Genomic DNA, 18,942 nt, shown 5'->3' on the forward strand with positions numbered 1-18,942 from the left:
CAACTTGGGTAAGTGAACACAAGAATAGTCATAAGATGAAGAAAAAGGAACTATTTTACAATATCAAATTGAATCATAGGTATAAATGATTTGGATCAGTCGTCTGCATATTTCATTAAACTTATTTTTTTTTCTTTTTACAAAATAAACCAAAACACTGAGAACAAGGAATCTCGTGATTTTACTTTATCTGACACATTTATAATCTTACATTACAAATGAATTTCGTACTCCGAATTCCAGCTGAATGACAAGTTACCTCCATCCCCACACCTCCTGAGCAGGTGGAGCTGCGACACGCCCAACTGCCGAGCTGTCAATCATTAGGAAGGTAGCTGTTTGACAAGCTACGATCACTGGTTTATCCGATGAAATGTCACTGCTGGGACATCGGGCTCTCTTTATGGTTGTGTTTCGGATGAGGGGAGTCTAGCGGTGGAGCAGGAGACCCGCGCTCTCAGTGAAATGGCTCTCACGCTCCTTCGGGTGCCACGTGCTTCTCTCCCGTTGCTGTCACTGCTGCTCTTCTGGCTCTTCATGTCCGTAAGAGCGCTGGAGATGATTGACCAAGACGCACCTGAACTCAGCTGTAGCCAGGTAACAAGTCACAATGACAGCATTTACATGTGCACGTGCATTTTGACCAACAAAGAATTTTCTGAAACCATTTTGTTTTAGATAAGTCTACAAGGTTTGTATCGCAGTACCACAGGTAGCGAAACCAGGATAAAGTCTTATCTAGGTTCATAGAAGCAGGATATGATGTTTACATGCGGTACAGATAACAGATACAGATTATTGTATACATGTATTATGTTGGCCTACTTGGTAGTTAATTTATATAGCCTATTTAACGCCTTATTATAATATACAGGCTCTTTTCTTTCATAATATAAATATTTATAGTACAAGACAGCAGCCAAATTAAATTATAGGTTGTTTATAATTTAATTGATGTAATTTCACTTTATAAATATTACTTGGATTATGCTTAATTAAGTTTGTGTACCATCTTTCCTTTATTATTATTATTATTATTATTATTATTATTATTATTATTACTGTTTATAGAGAGAGAGAGAGACACAGAGAGAGAGAGAGAGAGAGACAGAGAGACAGAGAGAGGGAGAGAGACAGAGAGAGACAGAGAGAGAGAGAGGCAGAGAGAGACAGAGAGACAGAGACAGAGAGAGACAGAGAGAGACAGAGACAGAGAGAGACAGAGAGACAGAGACAGAGAGAGACAGAGAGAGACAGAGACAGAGAGAGACAGAGAGAGAGAGAGGCAGAGAGAGACAGAGAGACAGAGACAGAGAGAGACAGAGAGACAGAGAGACAGAGACAGAGAGAGAGACAGACAGAGAGACAGAGAGACAGAGACAGAGAGAGACAGAGACAGAGAGAGAGACAGAGAGACAGAGACAGAGAGAGACAGAGACAGAGAGACAGAGACAGAGAGACAGAGACAGAGACAGAGAGAGACAGAGAGACAGAGAGACAGAGACAGAGAGAGAGACAGAGACAGAGACAGAGAGAGAGACAGAGAGAGACAGAGAGAGAGACAGAGAGAGAGAGATCAGAGTTTAATGTCCATTACTTATTTACTATTGTGCCTGAGTGTGACATCTTACTCCACTGATCCATTTACGAGGAGAGTTGCTGTAGCTTGAATTTAGCTTGAAGTTTTGTTCCAGAGAAGTAAATCAACAAGAGAGAACATTGATATATATATATATATATATATATATATATATATATATCACATCCACATAAAAGCACATGTGAAGTAGAAGTACAGGACTGTCTCAGAAAATTAGAATATTGTGATAAAGTTCTTTATTTTCTGTAATGCAATTAAAAAAACAAAAATGTCATGCATTCTGGATTCAAATCAACTGAAATATTGCAAGCCTTTTATTATTTTAATATTGCTGATTATGGCTTACAGCTTAAGAAAACTCAAAAATCCTATCTCAAAAAATTAGAATAGTTCCTCAGACCAAGTAAAAAAAAAAGATTTATAACAGCAAAACAAAATCAAACATTTGAAAATGTCCATTAATGCACTCAGTACTTGGTTGGGAATCCTTTTGCACGGATTACTGCATCAATGCGGCGTGGCATGGAGGCAATCAGCCTGTGGCATTGCTGAGGTGTTATGGATGCCCAGGATGCTTCAATAGCAGGCCTTTAGCTCATTAGCATTGTTGGGTCTGGTGTCTTTCAGCTTCTTCTTCACAATACCCCACATATTCTCTATGGGGTTCAGGTCAGGGGAATTGGCAGGCCAATCGAGGACAGTAATGCCATGGTCAGTACACCAGTTACTGGTGGTTTTGGCACTGTGGGCAGGTGCCAGATCATGCTGGAAAATGAATTCCTCATCTCCATAGAGCTTTTCAGCAGACGGAAGCATGTAGTGCTCTAAAATCTCTTGGTACACAGCTGCATTTACTCTGGGCTTGATGAAACACAGTGGACCAACACCAGCAGCTGACATGGCTCCCCAAACCATCGCTGACTGTGGGAACTTCACACTGGATTTCAAGCAACTTGGATTTTGCTCCTCTCCAGCCTTTCTCCAGACTCTGGCGCCTTGACTTCCAAATGAAATACAAAACTTGCTTTCGTCTGAAAAGAGGACTTTGGACCACTCTGCAACTGTCCAGTGCTTCTTTTCCATAGCCCAAGTCAGACGCTTCTTCCGTTGTCTTGAGTTCAGAAGTGGCTTGACCATGGGAATACGGCTATTGTAGCCCATTTCCCGGACACGTCTGTGAACAGTGGCTTTTGATACCTGGACTCCAGCTTCAGTCCACTGTCTTTGAAGCTCCCCCAAATTCTGGAAGCGACTCTTCGTCACAATGCTGTTAAGGCTGCGGTCATCTCTCTTGGTTGTGCAGCGTTTCCTGCCACATTTCCCCCTTCCAACAGACTTTTTGTGGATGTGCTTTGAAACTGCACTCTGTGAACAGCTTGCTCTTTGAGACATTTCTTTTTGTGTCTTACCCTCCTGATGGAGGGTGTCAATGATGGTCCTCTGGACAGCAGTCAGATCAGCAGTCTTCCCCATACTTGTGATTTAGTTTACTGAACCAAGCTGAGTGTTTTTCAAGGCTCAGGAAACCCTTGCAGGTGTTTCGAGTTAATTAGACGATTCAAGTGATTCGTTGAACACCCTACTAGTATACTTTTTCATGATATTCTAATATTTAGAGATAGGATATTTGAGTTTTCTTAAGCTGTATGCCATAATCAGCAATATTAAAATAATAAAAGGCTTGCAATATTTCAGTTGATTTGTAATGAATCCAGAATGTATGACATTTTTGTTTTTTTAATTGCATTACAGAAAATAAAGAACTTTATCACAATATTCTAATTTTCTGAGACAGTCCTGTATATAGTAGCATAACACTGAAACACTGAAGTACATTTTGACATGTGAAAATGGAAAAATCACAGGCATAAATAATCAAATTAATGATGCTTCAATTAATACTTGATTTTTAGAGTCCTGGTATCGTGCATGCTGGTCCACTGTCACCCTGTCATGGCTTATTGAGACACTTGAATAGAACAGAGCCATTGTTAATGTTATTAGTAACATAAGTCACAATGTGTGCTGTGAAAATGGACTGTTGATTAGTACAACTTTACTTACTTATGTAATGTACATATAGTATTTATGGCACTCTCTGGATCTCTACTGGGAATGGAGCATCAGTCCCTCATTTAGTGTTTTAATAATGGTCGTGTAGCGATGTCTAACACTAAAACTGACGTTACTGTTCATATTAAAACACTGCACTATACACATTTCTATTGCCCTTTTTAATTTGTCTGTATTTTCTATTCTTTGTATACAACTTTGAAATGAAAATATATTGCAGTCTAATGGTAGTGGTCGTGCTGCTTTTACTAACGGATCAGAATACCTCTTTTACCATTGTTGACACCTTCGCTACTACAAGTGTTTCATCTGTTGGTACAACCTTTCTGTCTTCAGGGTTTGACTGACTGCAACGTGAGCTCAGGTAAGGGCTCGATCAACACAAGTGCATCTCTTATCACAATAAAACTCTCACTGTTTGTCTAAAGCAGAAACGCTCTTCTCTCCACAGCCTTTCCGTTCTCGTATGCTCTGCCCGATCGAGAGGATGCAGTGGATGTTACAGATTTTATTCTTAAAGGAATTATGTGCTATTCAGCCGCAGACTGTAAACCTTGCCTGCAAATCATCATCACAGTCCAAGGTAGCTCTGACATAAATCTTTTGACTTTGACATTGACAGTCAGCTTATCACTTATCACTCACAATGAATGCTGTTGTTGGCACATTGTCAAGTCCTTCCTTGACTGGCTGTTTCCTTCATTGTTATCATAGTCGACATTGTTTTCTCCACCGTTGCAGAAGTGGATAATGAGAAGAAGGTTCCCAAGGACTCGGGTGACAACAATGATGAAGAGGAGTTCTTTACCATGAATCCAACGGCAGAAGGAAGTGGTCAATCTGTGTTTCCTGAGCCAAGAGGTATAGAACCATAAGCTCGACCCGACACACGCACAAAGTCACACACATTGTATTCTAAAGATTAACTTGTGCATACTTTCTCCATTCTAATCAGTTTCTTCTTCTTCTTCTTCTTCTTCTTCTTCTTCTTCTTCTTCTTCTTCTTCTTCTTCTTCTCTTCTTCTTCTTCTTCTTCTTCTTCTTCTTCTTCTTCTTCTTCTTCTTCTTCTTCTTCTTCTTCTTCTTCTCCTCCTCTACTCTCTGTGTTACAGCTTTGGTGAATGTGTGTGTCAGCTCTCCAGGCTCCATGGATTTTTGCAGGACACTCCAGTTTAAACCAAGCTCCTCCGGTTTAGACCAAGCTTCTTCTCTCCGGCCCACACATAAGGTAGATCATATTGGACAGCTGCGAGGGAATCACTTAAGTGCTTAAGTAAAATGTTGAGGAACCTTTCTCCATTCCAGTACTAATATCCATTTTATGTTACTTTAAACTTGGCAGATATACTAACTAGTTGCTTTACAGATTGACATTTTATATAATAAAAACAATAGAGCACATTGTTAAGATTAAATAAAGTAGTAGTTTGCGGTTCTACCAGAAAAAGATTTCACCTCTAAACTTCTCAGATGGCTTAATCTCTGTTATTATTTATTATTTATTTCACAGAAAAAGCAAAGATTAAAGTGAAAAATGGAATACAGATTTATGTAAGATAACTTAAGAGGGGACGACCCCTAGATTGGGAACCAGTGCACAAAACAATCCAACTAAAATAGAAAAAACTCTCCAACTTCACCAGTAAAAACACTTAAAGTTGCTTACAGTACTTCTGCACCTTTAAGTAGGATTTTGAATGTACTTGTAATGGACTAATTCTACATTGTTGTATTGGTGCTTTTACTTAAGTAAAGGATCTGAATACTTCTTCCACCACCACTCTCACTGTCATGTACTTATTGAATAGCTCAAAGGCTCCAAAATATTTGTCTTTTAGTGTTTTTGTTGTTACTAAGCGATTGAAATACTTAAAGTTTATAACATGTATATATATATATATTTCCTGCAAATGCAGCTGGTGTTGACAGAGAAAAAAGTGACGTCTGGCAATCCCGTTGTGGTCCAAGTCTATCCAGATTCAAAGGGACAAAACAGTAAAAATATGATCCTCGATGTAGAAGAAGGTGAGGTTATGTGCTGTGATGTAAGCAAAGACGCGCTGAATTCCAGACAACTAATGTCACTGAACGCACACTCCTCACTCTCTCTTTCAGTTTGCTCCATGGACCTAGAGGAGACTGTAAATAAATGTGACGGTAAGATATGTTGTAAAATATAAAATAATCTTCGTCACCATTTCTAGAGCAAAATGCTTTCAAAGTGGGTCTCCGTAGGGGGGGGAGGCTCAGTAAATGGAAGTGAACAAATATTACATTCTCATACGATCTCATAGAAAAGCCTAAATGTGTGTGAATTTCTAATCCAAACGAATCAATGCCTGACATACCCTTTTAATTTTTTATCTGGGTCCGCCTACAGTTATGTTAAACGGCAATATTTGTCTATCTTGGCTCAATTGTTGATCGTTTATTTGGAAATTGAGCGAAACTAAGCATGTAAAAGCAAGGGTAGTTTCACAATCTCTATGTAAACACTAATCTAGTCTAACGTGTATTGAGTCTACTGACAAGCATGCGGATGGATGTGCCAACTAAAGTGTTCTAACTCAATGATGAACTTGATGATTAATGTCTTAGCTCCCAGACTCCTACCTGTGACAGATCATCAGAGAAATGTCGTCCTCCTCCAATGGAAAAACGCCAACTGCACCAAGGAGCTCATGGTTTTGAATGTTAACTCTGGAGAGATTCTTGTGTGGGTCAGTCAATGCTAAACTTCCCACATCAATCTGCTCTATTAGTGACACAATCAATAATGTTTGAGGATATCTCTTTAACTTTTCTTTGTAACCTTTTGCAGCCCAAAGGCGAGACAGAAATGGTCCTTCCGTCAAACCTTGTTGTACCATGCCAGTGCTTCCAGGTAGCTGACATGTTAAATGTATCTGGCAAGAAAAAGTGAGCTACAAACATTCTTTTTGGAAATACATTTTTGTTTCTATAAAACCTTTCTTTACAGGTATGGTGGAAGGGAAACACGTTTCGAAATGAATACTGCCCTTTTGAAAACCAACAAGGTAAAGGGTGTTCCAGATTACTCTTACATGAGATATATTTGAATGTTAAATGATCTCACAGCATAGCAATGTTTCTTTTTTCAGATGCGCGAGAAAGAATGCAGAACAATGTGTCTGTGTCTGTGCAGGAGTATCAGATAAGGGAGGGTGGCAGAGGGCTGAGCTGGAATGTGACTGCCCCCTGCAGACTGAACGCAGAGGTGAGGCTGTGCAAGAAAGACCTGGCAGGAAGCCCGTGTGAAGAAGTGACGGGCTCCACACAGAAACTGCACAATCATACTGTCTGGACTTCAACACGCAGTGGACGTTGGGTAAAAACATCAACAAAAATGTTACTTTCTTTGCAATCTGTCACATCCTCAGTGTTGGAAAGTAGATTTACTCAAATACCGTACTTATGTAGAATTTGGATGTACTCCTATTTTCGTTTCAGTTTTACTTTATACTTGTACTCAACTACATTTCAGAGTTTTCCGCTGCATTTATCGGACAGCTATACTGTAAATTAAAGTACCCAACAGAATATAAAGCAGTTAAACTCAGCATATCAACCACATAACATTAACATACTGCTAATCCATTAATCAGACTCTGAATCAGAATCATTTTAATTGCCATGTAGGTTTCCACCTACAAGGAATTTGCTGTGGTTAATGCATCAGTAACAGTAATCCGATGATTTTATTATAATATACACTGAATATAACCGTCTACCTCTGCTAAAGAGTACTTTTACTTCTGATACTTTAAGTACATTATTCTGAAAATGCTTCTGTACTTTTACTTAAGTAACATTTTGATTACATGTTGAGCATCTAAATACTGAATCCACTACTGCACATCCTAACTGCATAACCTCTCAAACTAAGGGATCATCATGGTCATCATTTATGTTTTTATTATTAACTATAAGTTGTCTATGCTTTATGATATTGCTGTATATTTAACTGTATAAAAATCTTCACTTTTTCTTGGTCTTTTATTGATTTATTGATTTATTTCCTCATTTACTTTTCAGAAAACGGGAGAGTTCAATGTGTCGTCACATCCTCTGCTTTGTGTTCAGGTGATCTTTGTCCCCATATATTTAATATACACAATTATAAACATGTTTCACTGCTTCTTACTACAGTACATGTGCTAACCTTAAATCTTTCACTCATTTTTAGATAAAGATACAAGACATGGAGTCATACTTAGAGCCCCTCTGTCCATTTGCAAGTAAGAGTATTAATTATTACCCAGACCCAAATGAAGTGTGTTTAATGTTTAACTCTTATCATTAATAACAAGCTACAGGAATTACACATTCACTGTACGCTTGATTTTGTTTTATAACCCTTGTCTCTATCATGCTTTTTAAAGACTACTGTACTTAATAATTAATACATTTTGCAGCATCTCGATGGAGATGGAGCCCGCTACTCCTCATCGGACTACTACTGATGTGTTTGGCCGTAATAGGAGCCTATCTTGTCCAAGGAGTCCTAAAAGGTTAGTTTTTAATAACCTATTTGTCGGTCATTAAATATTAAAAGCATCTGAGCAAAATAACCTCAATGTGTGAATCTGTTTTCCTTCTAGGCTACATGTGGAGATGGTTGAAAGAAGATGATGTTAAAGGTATGAGAAACCATTTCCTTGCTGTAGCTTTATATCGAACAGATGATACGAGCATGGTATTGATCTTCTCAAACTATTCATTTAAACTTTCTAAATCTTTCAGGTGCTGTGGGTGGTGGTCATGTGGTGTTGCTGTACCCACCAGATGACGACCGGACTTTTCCAGAGCTGATAAGTCACCTGGGCTTGTCCCTCCAATCCCTGGGCTTCAGCGTGTCCTTGGACCTGTGGAGCCAGGCCGAGCTCAGCGTTCTGGGCCCCGTGCCTTGGCTCCACTCAAGACTCAACCGGCTGCAAAAGCAAGGGGGCAAAGTGGTGCTGGTCCTGACCCAGGCTGCCTGGATAAGGGCTGAAGAATGGGGAGCTCGTGGGTGGGAGAGAAACACTCCCATGGAGAGGAAGAGAGACATGGAGGAAGAGGAGGCAGGAAGAAGCTATACGGCCTCTTCTCCCTGTGTAGATGTTTTTACGGCTTCATTGAGCTGTATTCTAGCAGACTATTTACAAGGTCGCGCTGGCGAGCGGTTTATGTTGGTGCAGTTTGAATCACATCCACCTGAGCCTCCGGGTGGTTTCCGGCCGCTGCCAGAACTTTTCCGCGGCCTTCATGTTTACAGCCTCCCCTCCCAGAGCCTTGGATTTCTGACCGAACTGGCTGGGGCTCGGCAAATGGCTACTGCATCAGCCAGACGGAAAAGAGCAGGGGGGCTCAGGATGGCATCCCGAGCTCTGGCACATAAGCTCTCAGGGTTCACAGCAGGGACGACTGTATTGCGCCTTGCAGGAGTGTCCCAGAACTGTGCTGGGTTAGGAGTTGAAGACTCTGGGGAAACGGTGCCCTTGCAGCCATGTCTTATCACGCCTCCCTCCAGCCCTGACTCAGGCCCAAAGGTCAATGAAATGGAATGGGTCTGACAGAAGGACAGGATGACACAAGAACAAGCTTCTTCAGGTTCGGGATGAGCAGCCTGGAAAGAGTTGAAGTTATATTCTGGGAGAAGTTCAGATACATCAGTTTGCAGCTTTTGCACTTGCTGATCTAAACATTGAAAAAGGGGTGAGGTGGTTTATGTGTCAGCGGAAACAGTCATTCCTTTTTCAAATATAAGCTATAGCTTGAGCTCTTGCTGGTCCAGAGAAATAAAAGCGCACATTGTTAAACCTCACACTACTTCTAAAAGTAAATTCAAGGAAAAATACTGTTGATGCACAGTTTGATCACTTGTCTGTGGTGAACATGTATCAAAAACTACATACCAAAAGTACACTAACATACAAAACGAGAATCTCAAAGAAGCAAATTGCTTCATTGTTTTGGGCCTGACACTATATTGTTTATTTAAGCTGTTTTTTCACAGCTTAAAACAAGCCACTGTGTGTATATTTACTAGTATTTGACATTATGCCTGCACATGTATTGCATATAAAAGCCTTGAGAGACAAAAGAACAAGCTTTATTTGGGGTTATAAACGAGTACAGTATATTTAACTGCTTTCGTATTCATTACATATTAATGAAATGTGTGTTTGCAGAGCAGCATCTTAACATTTGTTTAAAATGGATAACATTTAATTCCTGATCCATAAAATGTGGCATTATGAAGCAGCAAAAAGTAAAATACAAACAAAAGGTTGTGCTGTGGAATGTGGGTTTTGACAAGTACAAATTACTTTGACATTATTCTGAATAATCATTTTGTATTCAGTAATTGCACAGGTCGTCGACATTATTTGTTGCTTAAATGGTTTGATGGATTTTTTAGTTTTTTAGACAAAACTTTATTTCACTAAAGAAATCACATACAAAACACGTCAGGGACAAACAAGTACACAACACAATACAGGAGAGCTGACAACAACAACAACAACAACAACAACAACAACAAGTGTATACATATTAAAAAGCAAGGGATTCAAATAAAACAATGCAATGAGACAAAGACATATTCTAAATACGTTGAAAACTAAATAATACAAATGTTTTCCTTCAAATAAATAGGCTTAGGACAAACATAGAACTATATTTCTGTAATATTCTATGATTTAAGCAAGAGAGTTAAACATTGGAGTTAATTCAATAAAAACAAACATGGAAAGAAGGCTATAAACGAAAAAACCTGTTTATGAATAAAGTATGTTCCTAATATTAGGCTTGATAAACGTGATGCGTCTTCTCTGTGTGACCTGACGTGCGGAGTCAGTCATTGTGAAATTGGATGTTGACTGATTGGTTGATGAATTAAATCCCAGCGGGTTTGGGCGGTGCCACATCCTGTGTGGCTCAGCTGCATGGAAAACAGAAAACCAGCTGGAAGCTGTTCATTCATTTATCCCAGCGAAGGGTTAGCTTCACACGAACCTGCACATCAGCGTTAGCTAGCTAGCCATTCGGCTGGCTTACCAACTGAAAATGGCACAGTTAAAGCATTAAAAGTGTCCATCCAAAATGTGAAACTCTGGGCTGCATTGTGTGAACCAGCAGGGAATCAGACAATCATCAGTGGTGCGGCGGACGTGGTGGCTTTGCAATAAGGTAAGACCAGACAGAATAGCCAAAAGAAGCAGTTCAGCTAGGTGACATCAGAGTAACTGCAGTACAGGTGACGTTAGCCGATGTTTGACGTTAAATATCGTTCGGAGGACGCTTTCGCTGAGTTCAGCAGACTTTAAAGATACTCCGGACAGATTAGGAGACAATAATTGACAACGTTAGCTTAGGCTAGCAGCTAACTATTGACCTTAGCCAGCTGCTCATTTTGTGTGGTGCTGATGCTGAGCTAGCTAAGCTAACATGCCGGTGAAAGAAGAGCATCCCAACCAGGCTAAACTGCGTGTGTGTGTGTTTTTTTTAAAGCCATTTCTTCACACAAAAGAAACTAATAAAAATAACAACATTTGGAGATTCGTCACTGAGCCACTTGAGGATTGTGTGTGTGGGTTTAAATTACTCCCAAACATGAAAATAACTTAAATCTGTATGCTAATAATATGAATATATTTGACGTCACAAAGGGTGAACTAAACAACAGGACATCAATGTAATGCAAAGTTAAACTACAAAAAGTACAGCTTAAAAACACCATGGACACTGTCCCAATAAATACTGAACATTATGATTTGCAAAAGTAACGCTAGTGTACATGTTTTATACAGTATATTACATGGCTATGTATTGGATTGCTTTATATTGTACAGATGCTCTTGTTGTTCTGTCCACCTCCTTGATATTAAGTAATAATGAAAGCATCCAGTTAATGTAAGTAATACCAGGGTCTCTAGAGAAACATTATTGATAAAGCTTTTTTTTTTTTTTTTTTTAAGTATGAGCATTTACTGATACTTAAACCTTAAATACTTATTTAAACCTGTACATTTAAAACATTTTAACATTCCTGTTTTTGTGTTGTGTTTTCTGAAGGATCATGTGGTGGGCCTGGCCGTTCCTGCCTGCTCTGGTGCTTCTCTCAGAGCTCTCTGTGGTGAGAGTCCAGACTGCGCCGTGCCAGACTTGCCGAAAACTCACAGAAAGTTTTATTAAGGTATTGCAGTATTTCATGCTTGTCTTAATGAGCACTGTTTTTTCAGTCTTTAAGCTCTCAGATAAATGTATAGCAGTAAAAAGCACAATATTCCCCTCTGAAAAGTAGTGGAGAAGAAGTAGCAAGAAATAGAAATATTCAAGTAAGTTACAAGTACTTCCGCGTATGTCCGCCTGTGACTGTTCTAGAATGTCCGCGTGACGGTTCTAGAATGTCCGCGTGACTGTTTAATCTAGAATGTCCGCGTCACGGTTCTATTCTAGAATGTCCGCATCACGGTTCTATTCTAGAATGTCCGCGTCACGGTTCTAGAATGTCCGCGTCACGGTTCTATTCTAGAATGTCCACGTCACGGTTCTAGAATGTGTGCCAAACTCCGCCGAAGAGCGTTAACTTGATCCAAACGCACTCATCCTTTCAGCTCGTGCAGTTCGGCATGTTTCGTGCAGTAATGACGCTCGAGACTATTTCTCCTGGAAAGTGCGACATTCCGCCTCCAGCTTTCTCTGTTTTACACTCGCCATGCTGCGTTCACTGATGTCAATGACAGTCTCGTTTAATTTAAAATTGAAGTTTTTTGACATGACCACGTGATGACACGTTCCGCTCGTGTTGTGTTCAAAGACCCTGACCTTGGCCTTGACCTTAGTGGATTTTTTTTGCGTGGGTTTTACAAATTACCTCGAGGGCCGATTCTAGAATGTCACGGTTTCAGAATGTGCGCGTCACGGTTTCAGCATGTCCGTGTGACGGTCTAGAACAGGGGTGGCGTGACGATTCTATTCTAGAATGTCCGTGTGACTGTTCTAGATGAATGCACTAACAAAGTTTTTAAATTTCCCCCTATTTTTATTTTATTTTTTTAGGGCTTGGAGATAACAGCCAACAAGAATTTTGGGGGAGGAAACACTGCCTGGGAAGAAGAAAAGCTTGCTAAATATGCCCGCAGGTAAGAGAAATTTGAGTTACACCCACATTTTATTGAGTTACTTGATCTACAGGGATTGTGTAGTCAGTCAGTACTTGGGGCAAAAAGAGAGAACTAACTTGAATTGGTTATCCTGGACACATCCAGAATAATGTGATTCAGTTTCGGAGGTCCTCTGTTTTCCCTGCACAATTATATTATATTTTGTAATGTGTGAATGATTACATAAGACTATGTATACTGAGGGGAGTGAATCCTCAGTGGACCAGAGTTAAGCTTCACTATCTTCTGGGGGTTGAGACAGCATAATGTATGTTATGTTATGTTATTCTACTTTTGACTTGCATCTCTAACTGCTGGTCTCTTGTTTCAGTGAAACTCGGCTCCTCGAGATAGTAGAAGCTGCTTGTGAGAAAGCAGATTTTGAATGTAACCGGCTGCTGGAGCAGATAGAGGACCAAGTGGAAACATGGTGGTTCCACAGGTAGATACAATATTTGTTATGTAGTAAAAAAAAAAATGTTGTGTGTAAATCCCTATGGAGCCCCTTAAGGCCCATGGGGGGAAAATATTGATTTGAAAATGAATGACAACTTTCCCCCCCCCCAATCTTCCCCTCCATGTCACTCGCAGAGAGGAAAATGTTTTGATAAAATATATTGCCATACCCCTGTTTGAACTTTGTGGCTGTCATGATGTATGTGTCCTGTAGGCAGCAGGAGGCACCGGACCTGTTTGAGTGGCTGTGCATAGAGGAGCTAAGACTCTGCTGTCCACCTGGACGCTTTGGACCTGACTGCAAAGGTGTGGAAAAAACAAAGAATTAAACGGAAGCTTCATGATAGCGGTGTAGAAAACCGTACCACTCCAAACCTCATTAATCCTTGGCTGTTGCATGTGAACAACGATTTAAACTTTATAAAGATGTAAAAATCCCCATGCTAAGTGAGTACCACTAATGAGATATTTATCCAATACAGACTGTCCATCTAGCCCTGGTGGTGTGTGTGGAGGTCTGGGCCGCTGCGAGGGGGAGGGGACTCGCCTCGGCGATGGAGAGTGTGTCTGTGATCCCGGATACTCGGGCCGTCTGTGCCAGAGCTGTGCTGATGGCTACTACAGAGAGAAAAGCTCCAACGACAGCATAGGAGCATGTGCAGGTGCCTGAGAGTCGGTGTTTCAACCCTCTACATGTATTTAATTCTGTTTTGAGGTCATCTAAAATTGACCTTCCTACTGTCTCTTTCTCTTTCACCCCTTTTGCAGCTTGCTACCACTCGTGTAAAAAATGCGCGGGGCCGCAGGACTACAAATGCCTCGATTGCAAACCCGGCTGGATCCTTCATGACAACAAGTGCGTGGGTGAGTTTGGCGTTAGCTGTCATGTGGTAACATTTCATCAACTCTGTGCCAGTTGTCTGGATGTGTGTTGTTTGACTGCCCTTGTATGTCTCTTAGACATTGACGAGTGTGGTACAGAGCTGGCTCGTTGTGCGTCCAACACCTACTGTCACAACACCGAAGGATCCTATGAATGCAGAGGTATGTTCTCTTGTGTAGCTGTTTAAGTTGCTGTTGTCAGTGTACAGTATTGTACATGATGAAATCATGCAAGTATGCTTAAGAAATGTACATTTTCTGCAGCTGGTTTTATTTTTTTTATATTTGTGATAAATACATATGCCAGAAAGTCATAATTTAATAAAAATAAATTTTAAGGGAATGGAAACATTTTCAACTGTGTAACAAATTCAGTTACTTGTACGATATAGCACTTAATGCCCTATTTAGTACTTAATGTTGACCGCTCTGCTTTTGTCATATCCAGGCTGTGACCAGGCTTGTGTGGGCTGCATGGGCAGTGGACCTGCCCGCTGTAAGAAATGTGCCCGTGGCTACAAATTGAGAGGAGCAAAGTGTCTCGGTAAGACTGCCGCTTATTGACTAAATTTCTGTGCCACACCTCTGTACCTAAATTCAAATGCTGCTCACATCAAGACAGCCAATCAAGCTGCAGCACTGGCGACTTTCTGAAAAGCTGTGTGTATAACCAGGAAATGCAACCTGGCACCTGTCATCAATAATATGTTTATATAAGTTTTAAGTTACACAGTATGTAGATATCTATTTGTATAAACAATAACATGGCTGCCACATTAATGCCTAATTTAGATGTTATTTTTGAGTGTTGATGGAGAAGCTACAATGCGAGTATAGCCTTGAGCAATCTGAACTGCATTCAGAAAACAAGCATTTTAAAAGTTGTTTGTTTGTTGTCCTGCGGAAAGACCCGACGAAGCACAAATTCAGACTTTTTACAATTCGGCATCATGATGTAATTATTTCAGCAACCTTTTAATCTGTTTACTGCAATGAAATCACAGTAACACAAATCGTTTATTTTGGGTTCATACCGCTTTAGTAAACCAGATATCCCTGCGATGTACTGCGGTGCAAAGAAACACAAATGATGGTGCGGTCTAACTTGTGCGAGTAACACAAGGCAAAACCTTTTTTTTTTTGCATTTGGTGTAAAACACAATGTAAGTTCCCCATTAAACTTCTCTTTGCTTCCTCTCCCAGATATAGATGAATGTAGTGATCGTGCAATAGCATGCCCAGGACTCAACGAGGCCTGTATCAACGAGGAGGGCTCCTTCCACTGTGACTGTGCTAATGGATTCATTAGAAGAGATAGCCTTTGTGTTGAAAATACGCCTCCTGGTAAGCAGCCGTACCAGTAAATATACAGACGCATATATTGCTTCTCAGATTTGTTGGCTAAGTTTCTTTTCCTCTACCTCCACAGCTGGCCCGGAGAAGGGGCTGTTCGATGACATGACAGATGATGAAGTCCTTGTATTGCAGCAGATGTTCTTTGGCGTTGTAATCTGTGCCATCGCTACGCTCGCTGCTAAGGGTGACATGGTTTTTACGGCCATTTTCATCGGAGGTGTTGCTGCCATGGCCGGATACTGGCTGACAGAAAAGGGAGACTACATGCTGGATGGATTTATGAAGGGACGCTAGACTGTCTGGAGCCTCGATTTGAGAAAGGACACTGGAACACCAGCCAGTTAAGGTGAATAAGACTCAACTGGAGGCAGGAAACTATCCCTGCAATGCTAGCCTTTCCGGGATTTACTTGGGGAGTTACTTGAAAGGGCTTGGGTTCATTTATGTTTATGAATAGGATAATGCAGGAAAAAGTTTGAACTTGAAGGCTATGAAGCCGTGAATTCTTGGAAGAGGAATGACAAAGCGGCACTGCACTGATATTAGGGAGCTGAACTTAATCCCCTACCTTAACTTTGTTGGGAACAAGGGTGACATGAAGACCACTACTGATTGTTAAAATCTATTATGCATTTGGATGTCCCATGCCTCGATGTTGAAATGATGTCGTTTTCTTCCACACAATCAAAACCTCCAGTCATCCTGTCCATCATGTTTTTCCGTTATCTCAATGCTGTGAAGCAGAGGGTTTCCTTTAGACTGAATGGTACGTGACTTTTGGCTGTCAGGATACTGCATCACTCAAGTTTCTTGCATGTGGTTAGATAAGGAATCTTTTAGGATTTTCCTCAATCACCCTAAAAAAAAGAAAGCTTATCGAAACTCTGGGATATTTCCATTATGAGCCACTGGTTATTCATGTTCAGAATTACTTTTTACCTCCTTACTTACTGAATGATGATTTTTAGTAATAATGCATGAACATAGGATTTGAAATGAAAGGTACTACACTGTATGTATTTATTTATTTATTTATTGTCTTACTTGGGCATGGAAGACTGACTTTAACTACTGCAATTGGCCACTTAATGAGTGTGAGGGAATGTGCTTTAGTCAAATTCTGGATCTGGATGATTTAAGCCATTTTCTGTTGCCTTTTTAATTTATTTTGAAAGCAATATTTATTGGGAGGATGATTATTATATTTTGCTCTTGACATTTCCTCTGTGTATTTTGTGTGTGTATTTTCAATGCAGTTTTTTTTTTGTTTTTTTAAATCTGTTCAGTTGTAATTCTAGCAGATATAGTAGCATCATGTTAGAAGGCCACTGAAGCGTCACTTCTTCCCCAACCATCCACTTTGTCTTTGGTTTTCCTTGTGTGGAAAGTTCTCCACAGTCATTATTTGTTATAGATGTTTGCTTTACAATAAAAAGTTTGTCACTCCTCATGTTTTTTTATTAGAATTCTTTTATTTAATCGACTCTTCAAACAGAATGAGGGAAAACATTCAAGCTTGTACACAAAGAATTGTGTTTCATCATAAGTTAAAAGAACATACTGGAAGAAACCCTTAAAGGGGAACTCCACCAATTTTACACAGTCTGTGCAGGTCTTGGGGATTACTACTTGAGATATTAAAGAAAATAAACAAACAACGTGTCCAGCGTAAGTCTGATAATGTTATAGGAGTGCAATGCTAAAGTCTTGGATTTACTGTATTGGAACCCACAGCAGAGAATTTCACAACCTTGATGAAATTCTTATATATATATATTCAGAGGAATGCTTAATATCTTCGCATCCCATTTTCATCTGACGCAGTGCTACAGCGGGGCCTGAGTGTGAAGTTTTGACTCTGGATGTTGAGGTTTGACCTATTTCAGTGTTCCACTCCAGTTAATGGGGTTGAGGCAGAGCAGCTCTCTCTCCTTTAGGGCCTCCTGGGAGCGTGTTAGTGCTCTGTCCCTCCAGCTCTGCTCCATTAGCTGCACACACACACACACACAGCAGAGACCGACAAGAAAAACCTCAAACACTCCGTATATTGTTGTAACCTGAGAGCATCCAGCATGTCGAAGCATTATCAGGACACTATGTGAGGGACATAAACACAAAAGCATTAGCAGTGGATATATAATGTATGGGGTGTGAGACCGTACCCTCTTGTTCTCATCTCTGTAAGCTGTCATTCCTTTGCTGTGCTGGATCCTTAGCTCTCTTTCACGGGACAGGGCGAGGCGGTCCACTTCTCGTAGATACTCTGCTTCCTTCACTTTACTGGCCAGCTGCAGCTTCAGTGCTACACATTTATCCTCCATCTGCCTCTTTAAATGCTCTAGCAACTCCTTCCTAGCAAAGAGAACGATGTCACTAACAAACGTGTATATATGCAGTATGTAATGTAATGTAAAGGATAAAACAGACTCATCAGTACAGGAGGTGGAAGTGTTTTATTATTTTACCTGTACTCTTCTCTCTCACTGCTGGTTCCATAAAAAGGTTTTCTCCACACTTGATGATACCTGACACATCAACCAAATACAAGTCAGTGACTTTGAACTAAACTCTCCAAAGTAAAGATGGCAATGGCATCAGTGATCAGTGTTTAAAAAAAAGAATCGATCGTAGTGAGGTATAGTTCAGATGCTCCTACCTGTGGTGCTCTCTCCTCTGCATGATCAGCATCCTCTGCTGGTTGTGCTGGTGAACAGCTGGCGTCTCCAGACTGACGGTGCGTTTATGGACCAAAGGTGGATGTAAAGGGTTCAGTCTGGGAATACGGCCAGACAATGAATCTCTGCTCACCTGACTGCCTGCACACAGTCGGGCAGAGTCCCAGATGCTTGGAAAGGTCATGGGGGTGACCACCAGGCAACGACTCTGCCGGACAGGAAGTGGGTTGTGAGGAATGCACACTGGTGTGGAAGCTATAGAGATGGCTGCTGTGGTATTGAAACATAATCACAGAACATGTTTAAGATGTTTACTATTAACACTAAAATAGACAACAAATAGAAATAACACTGTTTCCTTACGCAGTCTCATTTTGTAGTTCGAGCTGTTTCTTCTGTTCGCCCACCAGAGAAGTCTTTGTGGAATGAAACTTACCTACGTGTCAAATCCTGCACAATTAGATTTTCTTCTTAAAGTTGCAATTCTGATTACTAGTAAATCACAACACAAATGTAAATATAGAAACTTACTGTACTGGCACTAGTTAGACATTAAGCTGTGACATGCCTGTGCACTCACTGAGTGTTTTGCGGTGGCAACAGTCGTCTTGGGAATCAAGTTACCCCCCCCCCGCCGTGGAGTGTAAGGTCATGCATCAGTGCACTCAAAAGCAAAGATTATTAGCCTGTGACAACAGACGAAGCAGATACAGTCGGATGATGTCTCCGG

At 40.5% G+C, this 18,942-nt stretch overlaps 3 protein-coding genes across 4 annotated transcripts; 2 read left to right on the plus strand and 1 right to left on the minus strand.

The window, feature by feature from the left end:
- The first annotated feature begins 284 nt into the window (after nucleotides 1-284).
- Nucleotides 285-10,175, plus strand: LOC115010901 (interleukin-17 receptor C). The gene is made up of 16 exons (XM_029435793.1): nucleotides 285-597; nucleotides 4,010-4,037; nucleotides 4,125-4,256; nucleotides 4,415-4,534; nucleotides 4,786-4,901; nucleotides 5,590-5,698; nucleotides 5,789-5,830; nucleotides 6,272-6,393; nucleotides 6,495-6,557; nucleotides 6,654-6,711; nucleotides 6,796-7,022; nucleotides 7,730-7,777; nucleotides 7,881-7,932; nucleotides 8,110-8,205; nucleotides 8,296-8,334; nucleotides 8,438-10,175. Exons 1-16 carry the CDS (start codon nucleotides 466-468, stop codon nucleotides 9,247-9,249), a joined length of 2,196 nt encoding a protein of 731 aa, XP_029291653.1. The 5' UTR covers nucleotides 285-465; the 3' UTR covers nucleotides 9,250-10,175.
- Nucleotides 10,176-10,532: 357 nt separating this feature from the next.
- creld1b (CRELD disulfide isomerase 1b) lies at nucleotides 10,533-16,987 on the plus strand. Its single transcript, XM_029435813.1, has 11 exons — nucleotides 10,533-10,867; nucleotides 11,753-11,873; nucleotides 12,740-12,822; nucleotides 13,175-13,285; nucleotides 13,514-13,605; nucleotides 13,782-13,961; nucleotides 14,068-14,163; nucleotides 14,260-14,343; nucleotides 14,630-14,725; nucleotides 15,385-15,525; nucleotides 15,611-16,987. Exons 2-11 carry the CDS (start codon nucleotides 11,757-11,759, stop codon nucleotides 15,829-15,831), a joined length of 1,221 nt encoding a protein of 406 aa, XP_029291673.1. The 5' UTR covers nucleotides 10,533-10,867; nucleotides 11,753-11,756; the 3' UTR covers nucleotides 15,832-16,987.
- Nucleotides 16,988-17,011: 24 nt separating this feature from the next.
- Nucleotides 17,012-18,810, minus strand: LOC115010918 (uncharacterized). 2 transcript variants are annotated; one of them, XM_029435828.1, is made up of 6 exons: nucleotides 18,744-18,810; nucleotides 18,576-18,648; nucleotides 18,194-18,482; nucleotides 18,003-18,062; nucleotides 17,700-17,889; nucleotides 17,012-17,525 (listed from the first exon to the last, which is right to left on the minus strand). In XM_029435828.1, the coding sequence occupies exons 2-6, from the start codon at nucleotides 18,583-18,585 to the stop codon at nucleotides 17,415-17,417; spliced, it is 660 nt and encodes a 219-aa protein (XP_029291688.1). In that variant the 5' UTR covers nucleotides 18,586-18,648; nucleotides 18,744-18,810; the 3' UTR covers nucleotides 17,012-17,414. The 2 variants fall into 2 exon arrangements, with proteins under 2 accessions (XP_029291688.1, XP_029291687.1); XM_029435827.1 differs by having other exon boundaries at nucleotides 18,576-18,783.
- Nucleotides 18,811-18,942: the final 132 nt, after the last annotated feature.

This window comes from Cottoperca gobio, chromosome 7 (genome assembly GCF_900634415.1).
Source record: "Cottoperca gobio chromosome 7, fCotGob3.1, whole genome shotgun sequence".
NCBI classification, from domain to species: Eukaryota; Metazoa; Chordata; class Actinopteri; order Perciformes; family Bovichtidae; genus Cottoperca; species Cottoperca gobio.